The sequence below is a fragment of the Chionomys nivalis genome, chromosome 9 (genome assembly GCF_950005125.1).
Source record: "Chionomys nivalis chromosome 9, mChiNiv1.1, whole genome shotgun sequence".
NCBI lineage: Eukaryota > Metazoa > Chordata > Mammalia > Rodentia > Cricetidae > Chionomys > Chionomys nivalis.
This window is the reverse complement of record NC_080094.1, coordinates 22385086-22399855: the sequence shown is the minus strand read 5'-3', so window position 1 is coordinate 22399855 and position 14770 is coordinate 22385086. Positions and strand designations below refer to the sequence as shown.

The 14770-nt window shown below is 46.8% G+C and overlaps 1 protein-coding gene across 1 annotated transcript in view; it reads right to left on the bottom strand.

The window, feature by feature from the left end:
• Positions 1-314: 314 nt before the first annotated feature.
• Positions 315-14770, bottom strand: part of Edem2 (ER degradation enhancing alpha-mannosidase like protein 2) — a 28705-nt gene continuing 14249 nt past the window's right edge. Inside the window, exons 6-11 of the mRNA XM_057781997.1 lie at positions 14227-14438; positions 11474-11615; positions 8993-9117; positions 6689-6833; positions 3474-3595; positions 315-912 (exon numbers count right to left, since the gene is read on the bottom strand). Of these exons, the coding sequence (XP_057637980.1) occupies positions 412-912; positions 3474-3595; positions 6689-6833; positions 8993-9117; positions 11474-11615; positions 14227-14438 (1247 nt within the window). The 3' untranslated portion in view covers positions 315-411. The remainder of the gene's footprint in view (positions 913-3473; positions 3596-6688; positions 6834-8992; positions 9118-11473; positions 11616-14226; positions 14439-14770) is intronic.

Below are 14770 nucleotides of genomic sequence, written 5' to 3'. Positions count from 1 at the left end.
TTTGCTGCTACTCTCTGGGGTTATGGCTGGGACCCAAAGGTGTTTAATAAACCTCTATTGCCTGGAAGGACACATGGATAGAGGGGACAGCTAAAAGGTCAAAGAACATGCTGGGAAAGCCAACCAAGAAATACCGGCAGCGTCACCTTCCTCAGAGGTGCCAGAAAAGGAAGAGAGATTCAACTTTTCGCCCTGGGGGCTGTGGAACTGGCCACCTTGGAGGCCACCTTGGCGTTTAGCTGTTTATTCCAACTGGCTAAAAAAAAAATAAACTAGATTCATGATCGTTTAACACAATTCCTTTGATTGGAATCTCATCAAGAGCCCAGTATGTAAAACCTGATAGCCAAAAGCAGATTTATTATTATAGCTTAGTCTCAAAAAAATAAAAATTAAAAACTTATCCAGTGGTTATGAGGAGTCTAGGAAAACCTGGCCTAGCAATGCCAGTTTAGAGGTGAAGGGCTGGCTAGGGCAGCTGAGAAGTGGGGTTCTCTGCTTAGCAGGCTGCTTCCCTCTGGGCTGGTCATGGTTTTCAGGTGAGGAGAGCGTGCCTGGCTCTGCTGGGGGCTCCCAGGGTCCTGAGCGCATTGTCTTTCTCCGAGCTCTTGACCTGCTCTCTTTGAGAGAGTAGAACTCCCTCATCAAGTCCTCCACTTCCCACTGCTCCTCCTTCAGCCGCCGGCAACAGTGCAAGGCGGCGGGGTCAATGGGGTGAGCTTCGGTGTTGAAGATGTAGCCCCCAGCTCCCAGGATGCATTCCCCATGGGGGGTCATCACAGAGTCAAAGGTGGAGCCGTTGTTATGGATGAAGTTGTTTGGGTGGAACAGAAGGTAGAGGTATTTCACAGTCTCGGCCAGGAAGAATGACTCCATGCGGTTGTCCAGCTTGTGGTCCCGGAGGTCCTTGATCTGCCACAGGAGAGGAAAGAAGCAAGTCAGAACAGACCATGGTTTGGGAGTCAGGGTCAGACAGCCCCCTTCAGAAACTGCTCAGCCACTAAAGAGCTGAGGGCCTTTGGGTGAATCACGTCTTTGAGCTTCACTCTTCCCAAGCCACCACCACCTCTCACCTGAATAATGACAAACTGCTTCTGCGTCTGTCCTTCCCCTAGGATACACTTAGATTTCAGGTCTTACCTGTCACTTCTCTTAACTCTCTGGGACATCTCATTGCACACAGGCTGAGGATCTGAGTCTGTCGGATCCTCCAGGACCCGGTCCCTGCTCCCTCTCTGCCCTCGTTTCTCCCTACTTGGATCCTTTTCTTACAGCTCCAGGCTCAAATCATACTCTCACCAGAGGGTCTTTGTGAAGGTATTTAAGCACGTATCTAAGGAAGTAGGGGAGCCAGCTACGAGGCTGACAGGGAGACAAAAAAAGACGTGCCTCTGCCTCTGTCCCTGCCTCTGCCTCTGTCCCTCTGCTCCTCACATCCTCTTTGAACTCTCTGAACTCTTCTGTGGTCTCTTTAGCCCTTTGTAGCCATTCTACCACTGATTCACATTTATACAGACACATGGATGATAGACAGAAGTAGATGTAACTCCTGCATGATGTATAACGCATAATCCGAGGATTAATATAATTGTTAAAGACTTGAATGGAGTCTGGAGAGACTGGAAAGACAAAGAACTTGTGTTTGCCAATGGACAGCTATCAAGGGAAACTGGGCAAACCAATGTAGCCTATGAATTTATTATTAGATAAATCCTGACGCTGTGGAAAGATATCAGTGTGCCCATCTGCTTCCAACACAGTCCTCACGACAAAAGTGACACACCCTCCTGACCTGACCCTTCCTTATGAGTGTCAGGTTTGGACTACTGTGCATAACTAAAGGTTGGCTATAGACACAGAAGCTCCCAGGCCGAGATGAGTGGGATAATCTACTACAGATGCTTACTTTTAGCTTCTTAGATTTTTCAGTACATTTAACCAAAATGAATTCTCAGTGGACATTTGGATTACACAACACTATGACTCAAGTATGGACTCAATCAAAGACCAAGTCAGGTTTTCTTCCCTGTTTGACAAAGACTGAAGGGCTGTTCCCATCATGCACCTTGGGAGACTTCCCAGAGGCCTACTTTTCATGGAAATGAGCTTAGCTTTCCCAGTGGACTCATTGCTTTGGTTTTTCAGAGAACTGAACACACTGGAAGCCAAAACAAACCACCGCTCTACTACCCCGCTCACTACAGGTCTTCTCCAGCACAGTTGTGGAGTGCGTGCCCAGCGCACATCAGGTTCTAGGCTCGCTCAATCAAGAAAGGAAAAGGGTCTGTCTATACCTTACTTATAAAGTACCAACACATCCCAAAACTGTGTGGAACTTTTGCTTTGAATTCCACATTCCAATACAGTAACTCTTAGGAAACACACAGCGCATTTTCTCGGCCGTCTGCCTTCTGTGTATTAGAGTGGCTGTCTGCACCTTGCCTGTTGGGTCCTATGAGGATGTCAGCTCTGTCATGGAGCCGTTAGTATGCTATTTCTAATGTACCAATCAGATCATGACACCACTCTGCTGCGGACCCCACCCCAAATCCCACTCTCTCCTGTGCCTACAAAGGCTCCGCATCATCCACCTCTTCCCTTTTCGTGTCCTCCTCTCTACCCTTCCTCCTTGCTCGCTCTCCTTACTCCAACCACACTGGTTTTTTTTTCTATCTCTCATACATGTTTTTATTATTTTTCCAACTAAAATGTAAGCTCCTGAGAGCAAGGGTCCAGGTCTGCCTGGCACATGCCAGTCACACAGTAAATACCCATGGGAACGCAGAACTGCTTACTAAGGGGCCCGTGCTTGATGAACACAGGACTACGGGACTCCAGATTTCGTCTCTTAAAATTTATTTTAAAAGCCCTCAGACAAAATTTTCTACAAACCCCACTTTGCAAAGCACGTATTCTGAGAGACGAGGACCACTGGTGCCGAGAGCTTAGGGTCTAACCCACCTTGGCAGCTAGTCCCACAGCATTTGTGAGACTCCATTTCGGTTAACTGTGACAATCCCAGTAACTACAATAATGTGGACTAGCTTTATAAGCTGGGCCGCCCTGCCCTGGGGCCCACAGAAAGGCCACAGTTAGGATGCTTATCAGTCACCCAACATTCTCGGACTGTGTGCTCACTGCTTACCCCTAAGCAATGACAAGCTACAGGCCGAAAAGAAACTTTTCAGCCTTCTTCCATGTTCCTGCCCTTGTGCCCTATAACTACACCAGCCTGTAAGAGGATGCTGGACTCTAACTCCTGCAGAGCCTGCAGTTCTTTCCCCAGAAGGCCTTTCTGCCTGCCTGAGTCACTCTTCCCTGGCCTTTCTTTCCTGACTTTTCACCCTTCACTAGAGGCCTTCGGCAAGCCTCTCTGTTCACAGTGTACAGCTGCTCCCCTCCGGTGCTAACGCCCCAGCGCTCCCAGCCACCACCATGGCTTGTGAGTGGCAAGAGGCCCCCGAAACACTCACGGTTGCAAATCCGCACTCCACCTTGCTGATTTTCTCAATGGACTCCACTGCATCTCTCCCGAGTTCTAGGAGAGTGGGATCCCCTGTGGCGCGGTAGAGGTACATTGCGCTCTCGATGAGCTCTGTAAAGACAAGCAGACCTTCTCAGTGGCTGAGCAGGCATGGCACGGGACCCACTCAGGAAAAGGACTTCCCCTCCATTGCCGGTCTGCAGAGTCCCGCTGGAGAGAATCATAGCACAGCAAACTGCAACCAACGAAACCATTGTAGCTTATGAATTTATTATTAGATAAGTTCTGGCATTGTGGAAAGACTGGAGGTGTCCATGGTGAGTTTTCAGAGCCAAGATGCACAAATCCTGAAGCTCCACTGGACCTGGCAGACTCCCATCCCCCAAAGAAAGAGGCAGCCAGCTCTGGGACAGAAAAGGTAGCAGAGTTTGTGGCCTGATCCGTAACATCTGTTCTCTCCCTGACTTCTGCAGTGTCCATGGCTGTCTGACTCGCAACTATTCCCAGAAACCAAGGAAAAGAACAACCATGGAACACGGTGCCATAAAGGAGGACTTGCCCAACACATGCAAGGCCCTGGCTACAATTCCCAGCACCACAGAAAAAGAAAAAAATATTAATTAAAAAAAGCTGGGTGTGGTGGCACACACCTAAAAATCCCAGCTCCTGGAAAATGAGGATCAAGAGTTCTAAGTCACCCTCATCAGTACAGTGAGTTCAAAGCTAGCCCGGGCTACATGAGAAGGTGCTTCAGATGCTCTGAAGGATCCTATTCTTCACCACTGCTGGAATTTCAGCCAGGGGCTCTTTCCTAAGCCAGATATTGGCCAACAGGAGTGGGCCCAGGTGAGACTATTTCCCATTAAAAAGAAGAAAATACATATTGCTTTTAAATACATGAATTTTTATCGGGAAAAATGATTCTGTGCTGTTGACAGCCTCGGTGGGCAGAAGTGAAAGCTCATCATTTTTTCTTTTTCTTTTCTTTAAATTATTTTGGGACAGGGTCTCTCTGTGCAGTTCTAGCTGTCCTTGAACTCTGTAGACCAGGCTGGCCCTTAACTTACAGAGATTCACCTGCCTCTGCCTCCTGAGTGCTGGGATTAAAGGTGTGCACCACCACCGCCCGGCTTCATTATGTTTCCTACTTCAGCACCAACTGCTTCTCAAATCAAAGAATTTCTCTCTTCCCTTCCTCAGCATCTCCCCTGAGCTCCTTTCCTGGCTCTTTCCCTTCTGGTGGGAACTCTAGCTCCGACTTCTTTACTCATCTACCCATTTATGTAGTGTGGGGAGCAGAGCCAGGGCCTTGCACATGCTAGGTCCCCACACAGAGCCACAGACACCCCACCAGAGCTGTGTCCACAGACCCTCCGCCAGAGCTGTGTCCACAGACACCCTGCCAGAGCTGTGTCCACAGGCACCCCGCCAGAGCTGTGTCTGTAGGCACACCACCTACCACTGAGCTGTGTCTATAGGCACACCCCCCCCCACTGAGCTGTGTCTGTAGGCACACCCCCTACCACTGAGCTGTGTCTGTAGGCACACCCCCTACCACTAAGCCTCATCTACTCTTTTGGATTTTGGAGAACAAGTCTCCGCCCATCTCCTCAGATCTCTCTCTCTCCCTTCCCTCCCCTCATCCCACAGGCCTCTAAAGCCCTAACCCAACTGCTCACATTCTAGGGTGCATTCCAGGGCAGACAGCACACACAGAAAGACAGTGTTCTCGTGGGAGGCCTCCCTCTGCTGTCAGCAGCTGGCTGGGTCAAGGCCAACTTTTCCTCTTTTTCACACATGGCCTTTGTGTGTGAGCCAGTGCTTTGCTTTATGCCTTCCCCCTCAACTCTGAAGAACAGTTCAGGGAGGTAACGGCCCTTATAAAGGTGGTGGCGCACGCCTTTAATCTCAGCACTCAGAAGGGAGAGGCAGGTGGATCTCTGTGAGTTCAAGGCCAACTGGTCTACAGAATGAGTTCCAGGATGACTGACTCCATAGTTACTGGGAAACCCTGTTTTGGACAAAAAAACAAAAACAAAAAAAAAAAAAGACTCCTGCCAGACCCATGCACTAGCCAGTCTAGCTACAGAATAGCATCTTATCTCTCCTACCTATTGTGTGGGGGAAGGAAGGGTGACTGAGCTCGGCACTCCTAGAATTCCTGGCAGTGATGTGTGTTTCTCTCTAGAACCTTCCTGCCAGCCAGCCCTGCAGATAGAGCAGGTTGCCTTCAGCAGCAGCAGCTCTCTCTGGTGATAACCAGAAAACCAGTGGCTGTAGGAGGATTTCAATAAGAAGAAGGGCCTCTCTGAAGCCCCTGTGTAGAAAACGCATCTAAATGTTTGGGGTGTAGTCGCAAAGTTGAGTTTTATTTTATCTCCTGGTAACAATAAATATGACTGATATTTCCCAGGAGTTTTCTTTAAACAAACAAACAAACAAAAGCCATGAGAACACAACAAGCAGCAGCTCCTGCAGTCCTGGCGTGTGGGTCCTGGCGTGTGACTGCCGTTCTCCCCACCCACGGTCCTACACACACTAGGGTTAGAAGCAGCAATGACTGGGGCAGAGAACACAGAGCATGGGGGAGTCACTAGGAAGGCCAGGCAGAGACTACCATGCTGAGACAACCATAATACAAACTGACCTACACTAGGCTGTGAGCCCACCTGCCGACTAAGCTCAGCCTCTGACTCCCTTGCCCTGCTAGCCTCACTTTTTAACATCCCTGCAATGAATCAAAAGACATCAGAGCTGAGAAGGAACGTAAGATAGTGTCCAGTTTGTGGCACTCTCCTTGATTCTGAGCTGCCAAGAACAAGTGAATGAAACCTGATGATGGTTTAAGGGCCGAGGTTCTGTCAGTCCGTCCTAAAGAAGTATATTTTGCCCCTACCACTCTCAGAAGGGGCCTACAGTCTGTGATGTTCTGGTGGCAGAAGTCTCCAGGACTCAGCCTAGCTGGCATTTCCCTTTTTTGCTCATTTCTCCAAGTTTGAAAGAACATAGGACTTAGACAGGAAACTTGGGCTCTGGTTCCAGCTCCTAGCTTGGCCAAGCCACTCCAACCTACCAGAACTCAGTTCCCATCTCTAGCAGGAAAACTAGAGAAGAAAGAAAAGTGGCCTAGGGAGCACCCATGAAGGGTCAGGCTGTGAAGACTCAGAGCCTGCAGATTGGCCACGGACCAAACACACCGCTTACCCGGTCGAAGTGGATAGCCTTCCCGCTTCTCCACTGTGTATCCCTGAGGAATGTTGTAGAATTCTGGCAGCCCCCCAAATTGCTTCCATACAGTGTAGTAATTGAGGAAGGTCCTCATGGCATTGTCAATGTCCCCAATAAGGCTCTGTGGAAAAGAAATGGTCACCAGGTCAGCAGACTCAGGCATGAGTCCACGGGCAAAACATCACAATCAATTAATCTCAAGCAAGCCTTGGAAGCCAAATGTGCTATTATCAATACTGAGGTTGATCACCGTCCTGAGCCACAGAGCAAATGTCTCTGGGACTTATCTGCAAGACAAAAAAATTCAACACTTATTCATATCTTGTTGAGGACCTGAGATTAGGAGAAAGGCTGGCTGTACTAAGGCTCAGGAGGCTCCCACACCTCCAACAGAGAGCCATGCCCACCTCTTCAAGCTTCTCTATGCAGATCCGGGTTTTTTGTTTGTTTGTTTGTTTTTTTAATACAGTCTCTTGAACATGCTGCTCTGGCTCTGCACTCTCTGTATTCATTCAATAATCTGTCTTGGTTTTCTTCCGCATATACTGAGAACCCTTCTGTTTATACAGCTGCACAGTACTCGGTCACCTAGACCAGAACTGAATCCATTCTATAAGAAGACATTTGGCTTGGTTCCAGTCTTTTGCCATTTGCTAAAACAATTAATGCTGCACTAAATAATGCCTATACATCACTTCCAACATATGAAATGTATCTGTAAGACAAATCTCCAGAAACAGGCTTTGTGGGTCAGAGGATATGTCTACTTAAAGAATCCTTTACTTTCCTTCTTTTCCTTTAAGACAGTCTCACCACATGACTCTGTCTATCCTGGAACTTGCTGTGTAGACAAGGCTGATCTCAGACTCATAGAGATTCACTCACTTCTGCCTCCTGAGTGCTGAATGAAAGTATGTGCGACCTCAGCCAGGTCGCTTGCTTATATTTTAAAATCCTACTTATTATTTCTCCTGCTGCTTTACTGTAGTACAACAGCAACCTTTATTTCTTTGTGTTTCCTTGACTTTTTATGTGTGTATGTGTGCATAGGTGTGTGTTCTGTGCCTGTGTGTGTATATGCATGTGGAAGCCAGCAGACAGACTCAAGTGTTGACTCTTAGAAGATGTCCCCTTGTTTTTTGAGATAGGGTCCCTCGCTGGCCTGGAGCTCTTACCAAGTAGGCTAAGTGTAGTAAGTTCCAGGCCAGACAGGACTACATAGTGAGGCTCTCTCAAACAACAAAACAAAACAACAACAGAAACACATTTCCAAAACTCAACTTCCTCAACAGTGTTGTGGGATATTTTATCACACTGTGTAAAAATGTGTCATTCTGACTGGTTTAATAAAAAGCTGAACAGCCAATGGCTAGGCAGGAGAGGTTAGGTGGGACTTCCAGGCAGAGAGAGAAATTCAGCGGGATGAACCTAGGGGTGCAGGAGATGCCATCAAAACACTGAGGAAGTCGGGTGTACATTATGGAGGACAGGTAACAAATCACATGGAAGAACTTAGATTAACAGAAATGAATAAATTTAAATTCTAAGAGCTAGTAGGACAAGTCTACGCTAAGGCCAAGCAATCATAATTAATAGAAGTCTCTGTGCTGTTATTTGGGAGCTGCTAGACCAAAGGAAAGTCCAACTACACAACACTGTTTCCTGAAAGCAGGTTTTGTGTTTATAACACAAAGGTAGACTATCCGTTCTCACAGCTTCTTAAGTATCTTTCTCAACACTTGGGTGGCAGAGGCAGGCAGAGGGAATCAGAAGTTCAAGGTCATCCCCCATTATGGTACTGAATTCAAGGCCAGCCTGGGATATGTGAGGTCCTGTCTCAAAACAAAATAAAAGCTAACTGCAGGCATCATTTAGATTACAAACTATTTTGGTACAAGAAATATTATGGTACAGGTAAGGGAGATTAGATGGGCTCCAAGGCCTCTCCTAAGTATAATTCTACCAGACTGGCTCAGGGGGAAAAAAATCAGCACAGTGTCAAGGAGGGAACTTGAGAGAAACGCCCGGTGAAAAGCAGCTCTTGCCAGTGGCTGTTCCCTTGGCCTGGGGCATGCCGCACATTGCCGCAAGATGGCACTTCACCCACAGCCAGCTGGGAGCTCAGTTCCTTAATGCTTCCTTGGAAGACTTGGTTAGGGAGAATGGCGCATCTGCCTGACTTACTTTAGTTCTTTCTTCCTCACACTGCCCCGGAGCACTCAAGCAGCTTGCGTACATCATCACAGCACAGAACAGTGATCACTCTCTGACAAATCCTACCTGAAGACCAGGCCAGTAGGCCTCCAAGGACTGGAAGACTGGCATGGACACGGTGCCCTTGTACATCTGCACCCACAGGTACCAGTCATCGAAGTGAGTGTAATTCCGAATGGCTTTGTTGTACTCTGCATCATGGGAGAAGAGAAAATGGGCACAGGTGACTGAAGAGACAGACAAGCCTTGACGACAAAAGTGAACCCTTATGCTATGACATGCAGCATGGCCTAGCGTTGTTTGGAACAGACTAGGACACAACGAGGTAAGCGCATTAAAAAGGAACAGGGGTTCAACACTCCATACGCAGATTCTTTTCCACGTGCTAGCTAGGATCTGGGGCAAACTTTCCCCTCTTCAGCCTCAGCTCTATTATATGTTAAACTGGAGAAGTAATGTTATAGACCTTGTGAGATTATTCAGTCATTAACTCAGCTAACAAACAGGTATTCAGAAATTCATAAGACAAAGCCTCCCCAACAAGGAGCTGGCATAGCAGTCGGAAGCTGAGCTGACATTTATCCCCTAGGATGTGCGTCCACGATGACTTTAGTTCTGCGTTAACTGCAGAATCTCCCCTGCTAGCACTGTGCATAATAAATAAACATAAGAACAAACGAAGAGGGGTGGCTCAGTGGTTAAGAGCACTGGCTGCTCTTCCAGAGGTCCTGAGTTCGATTTCCAGCAACCACATGGTGGCTCACAACCATCTGTAATGAGATCTGGCACCCTCCTCTGGCATGCAGGCATACATGGAGGCAGAATGTTGTATACATAATAAATAAATAAATCTTTAAAAAAAAAGAATAAACAAAGAACCAAATGCAGACACAAATTCATAAGCTATGTCAAAAACTGTAGTAAAGCCGGGTGGTGGTGGCGCACGCCTTTAATCCCAGCACTTGGGAGGCAGAGGCAAGCGGATCTCTGTGAGTTCGAGACCAGCCTGGTCTACAAGAGCTAGCTCCAGGACAGGCTCCAAAACCACAGAGAAACCCTGTCTCGAAAAATCAAAAAAAAAAAAAAACAACTGTAGTAACATGAAACAACCCACGCTCAAAGGTCGGCCCCGGGGTTGGCACATCAAATGTCACCCAACAAAGATGCGCCAAAGAAGCCAACAGCAGCTGTAGTAACTACTGCTGTGAGCTCAATGCCTGTATGGTAATTATTACCAGGCGCCTAAAAGGTCGGTTTTTACTGATCTGATAACTGTGACCTACTGCATATAAAGGACTGGGAGAAGCCAGAAGGCATACGCCGCCGGTTCTATGCTGAGGAGGAGCACACTACTTCCTAGGTAGGGCATGCAAACTAGGCTCTGAAGGGAGGATGGAACGTGGTCATATGTAGACAGGAAATAAAAATACTCTAGGAGAGCGGACACCATGTGAAGTGGCCAAGAAGTAAGGCGTCCAGACCGGAGGGACGCTCATTAAGATACAAGAGGCTAGAAAGCAGGTGAAGCGAAACAATGGGGAAACTCAGAAACCTCAGGAAGTAAACGACTCTGAGGCTTCAAGAAGTCCCTGAGGGCTGGACAGATGGCTCAGAGGCTAAGAGCATTGTTTGCTCTTCCAAAGGTCCTGAGTTCAATTCCCGGCAACCACATGGTGGCTCACAACCATCTGTAATGAGATCTGGGGCCCTCTTCTGGCCTTCAGGCATACATACAGAATATTGTATACATAATAAATAAATAAATATTAAAAAAAAAAAAGAAGTCCCTGAAATCAACCAGATACGCTGGGCCCCTCCCTCACCAAGAATATATAAGCTGCAAGGGCTGCTCAGTGGATTTCTCTCACAAGCTAAGTTGCCTGGAAGGAGCTGAGACTAGCTCCAAGTCACCGGAAGAAGTAGAGAGCGGCCTAATAGATGCAGAGGTCAGCCAAGCTACCTGGAGGGGCTCTGACCACTCAAGCTGTCTAGAAGACTCTTGAGTCTGTTGAATTGCTTGTAAATTGTGTAGTATGCTCTGGGTTTCCATGTCACCCACGCTGATTCATTTGGTGATGCAGCTATCTTTGAGTCATTTCTGCTTGCATCTCTCACTTATTTCTGCAAGGAACCCCAATAAAACTCTCTGGTTCACTGAACCGGATCTTGATGGTATCCTTACTTTAGTCTGGTATTGGTTCCCTATCTAGGGTGAGGTGTTTGTTCATGTCTCCTCAGGAATGAACTGTGTGGGGGGGAGATAAAGAGTTTAACGTTATCCTTGGTTACAGAGAATTTCAGACAAGCCTAGGCTATATGAGACCTTGATTCAAAACCAAAAATAAATAAAAAACAAAAACAAATAGAACAAAACCTAAACCAAACAAGACCATAAAACAGAAAAAGACAATCTGAAGAGGTGCAGTGGTAATCAAGGGCCTCCAGTGGCTCTGGATGCAGATGGACGGCTTCTGTAGGCACTTGATGTAGACAATAAACACAATCAGCAGGAGAGTCACGGGAAAACCCCTTACCCACCCCTTTTACCTAGAAACATAGCCATGAGCTTCTTATCCTGAAGAAGGATGGCTCCTTTCACCAGGTACTCAAAATAGGAGTCCACGCCGGCCCCAATGCCTGCATCCTGGGCCACCCACTTGCCAGTGAGCACGTCGATGTGATTGCCAACCTAAAAGAAGAACACCGTCCCTAGGAAGGACCAAGGCCAAAGGACGACCCATCTACCTGGTGCTCTAACTGCCCAGTGACGTGCCAGGCGGGCACCTCAGCATTTCCTGAAGATGTGCGGGCTATGGAGAAAGCCATGAGCCTGGGCCACAGCCATCCTACTGTGGAGACAGCTCGTGTCCATTTGAAAGAACTGACTTAGCACACTAGACCAAAAGGAAAGGGAAAAGAGAATGATCTGAAGTATCCACTCCTTGCTTAGGAAGAGAGGAGAACTTGTTTCTGGAATCTGTCACGGACTCAAGGCACGAATTTGTGACTCCAGTGTCTAAAAATCCAACACAGCTGGGCATGAGGCACAGTAGGAGGGTAGCTGTTCAGCATTCACAAGGCCCTGGGTTCAAACCCCAGTATCAAAAAGTCAAAAACAAAACAGCTCATACAAACACACACACACACACACACACACACACATATGTGCTGAGTTCCCAGTCACAGTCCGCATCTCACTATAGCTAGCAGATTTTTATTATTTTTTAAATGTAATATTACTATTTTTATTCTATCTATCTATCTATCTATCTATCTATCTATCTATCTATCTATCTATCTATCTATCTATCTATCTATCTATCTATCTCGGTGTGTGTTTGTCACACATGAATGTTGACAGGCCAGGATGCACAGGAATGGTCAAGGAGAGAAGGGTACAGACAGGGCACCAACCAAGTCCACCACAGTTCCAGGGCTGGAGCAAAACCTGCCTACATTGGACTAAAGATGTTACCATGGGCCTCCAGAGTGGCATCTGAAGGGATTTTATGAATCCGCAGACAAACTCCACTCCCTGAGCTGACTTTGCACCAAACTTTACATAAAACCACTTTCAAAAACAAGAAGCTGTAGTGTCTCAGCATAGTTTGTTTTATTTTGTGGTTTTTCCAGACAGGGTTTCTCTGGGTAACTGTCCTGGCTGTTCTATATAATTCATTCTGTACACCAGACTGGCCTCGAACTCTTATAGCTCTGCCTGTCCCCACCTCCCAAGTGCTAGGACTAAGAGCATGCGCCACCACTGCCCAGCCAGCATAGTTTTTAATGCATTAACATCACTGCTGGTATATGAGAACCAGAGAGGCTAAACAACTTTGAAGCAGGGCCAGGACTTGAATCTAGCACTGAAGTGCTACTGTCCTGATTGTGTTGGATTAATGACTGGTAGTGTCACTAGTTTATCCCTTCTGGGATTTGACATTAGCTTTGAGGATTAGTTGGTCCGGAATAGGTTAAATATCCATTTATTAATAGGTTAAATACCCATTTATTAATAGGTTAAATATCCATTTATTAATAGGTTAAATATCCATTTATTAATAGGTTAAATATCCATTTATTAATAGGTTAAATATCCATTTATTTTTTAAAATATTTATTTATTAATTATGTATACAATATTCTGTCTGTGTGTATGCCTGCAGGCCAGAAGAGGGCACCAGACCTCATTACAGATGGTTGTGAGCCACCATGTGGTTGCTGGGAATTGAACTCAGGACCTTTGGAAGAGCAGGCAATGCTCTTAACCTCTGAGCCATCTCTCCAGCCCTAAATATCCATTTATTAATAGGTTAAATATCCATTTATTAATAGGAACTGAAGGGAAAATGAAGCCCTAGGGTCAAATATGCTTGGGAAATGTTAAGCAAAGCTAAAGAGATTCCTTTACCATCACATTTAATAACTTTTATTCTGTTAGAGTTCTTTGTGACTCTTTAAAAAAAAGAAAAAGCAAAAGAAAGAAAAAAAGTAAAAAAACAATAACAACAAAAACTCTGATACCATATACAAGAATTCCCTAATTTAACTGTTCTGGAATTATTTTTTCATAGACCAGCCACTCAACATCTCTCGGTACTGGTGTTCTGGAAAACAGTTTCGCAATGCCGATAGTCACCAGAGGCCCAGGTGAACTGGTAATCTAAGGCCAGTGAGTCAGGGGTGTGAAGTGTCTGACTCCTGCCTACAAGTGAGAAAGGCTCTGTTCCCGCCAAGGATGAGCAGTCTGGCTCTCTTCCCTCCTGTGCTAGCTGGTTTTAAGTCAACTTGATACAGATAGAGTCATTTTGGAAGAGGGAACCTTAACTGAGAAAATGCCTTCACTAGACTGGCCTATGAGCAAGTCTGTGGCACATCTTGAAGATTGATGAAGCTGGCCTTGGCTCACTGTGGGTGGTATAACTCCAGGGCTGGTGATCCTGGAAGGTCTAACAAAACCGGCTGAGCAAGCCAGTCAGTAGCACTCTTCCATGGCCCCTGCATCAGTTCCTGCCTCCAGGTTCCTGCCTTGAATTCCTGCCCTGGCTTCCCTGATTATGGACTACAAGATGTAATAAACGCTTTTCTCCCCGCTGCTCTTGGTCATGGAATTTTATCACTGCAACAGAAACCCTAACTAATGTAGCTCTGTGGCAAAAGCAAATGGCTCCGTCTACTTTTGGTATCCTGGGCCACTCCTAAATCACTGTAAGATTCCCTTCCTTGGCTGAACTCTTAACTCACGGGGTGGGGGCACACAGAAGCCTTAACTTACACAAGGAAGGCAGCAGCGGACTTACCAGCCCAATATCTGACCGGCTCTCCCAGAGGCGCATCAGGGCCACCCTGGCCACATCTTCAAACACAGGGTCACCGGTGAGGCTGCTCAGGGTGGCAAATTCTACAATGAAGGTCCCAATCCCCGCTGTACAAGTAACAGGGGTCTCTCCAGGGTTCACACCATGAAGCAGGTTCACAGTTCCGTAGGGCATGCCCGTGGGGGTCTGAAACGCTAAAGCATCAGAAACTTAGATCCCAGGTGGAAGGAGAGTGAGGTGGTGTGAGGACAGACCCCAAGCTTTAGGCCTCAATCAGCACTTGTTTCTTTTTTCTCATTAACTGTTTGAGTCTGAGCCAGAGAAAGATATATGCCTCACTGCAGGACCCTTAATTGCCTAACCCAGATGCCACCAAACACTGTGCTAGGTAACCTTGGGCTCCTGCTGTGATGAGGGGACCTGGAAAAAGCTGAGCCCTAGCTACCACACTCAACACAACTTCATTTATTTAACTACTTTGTTTTCACACTGCGCCTTCCAAAGCCTGCAGGAAACCGAGCGTGAA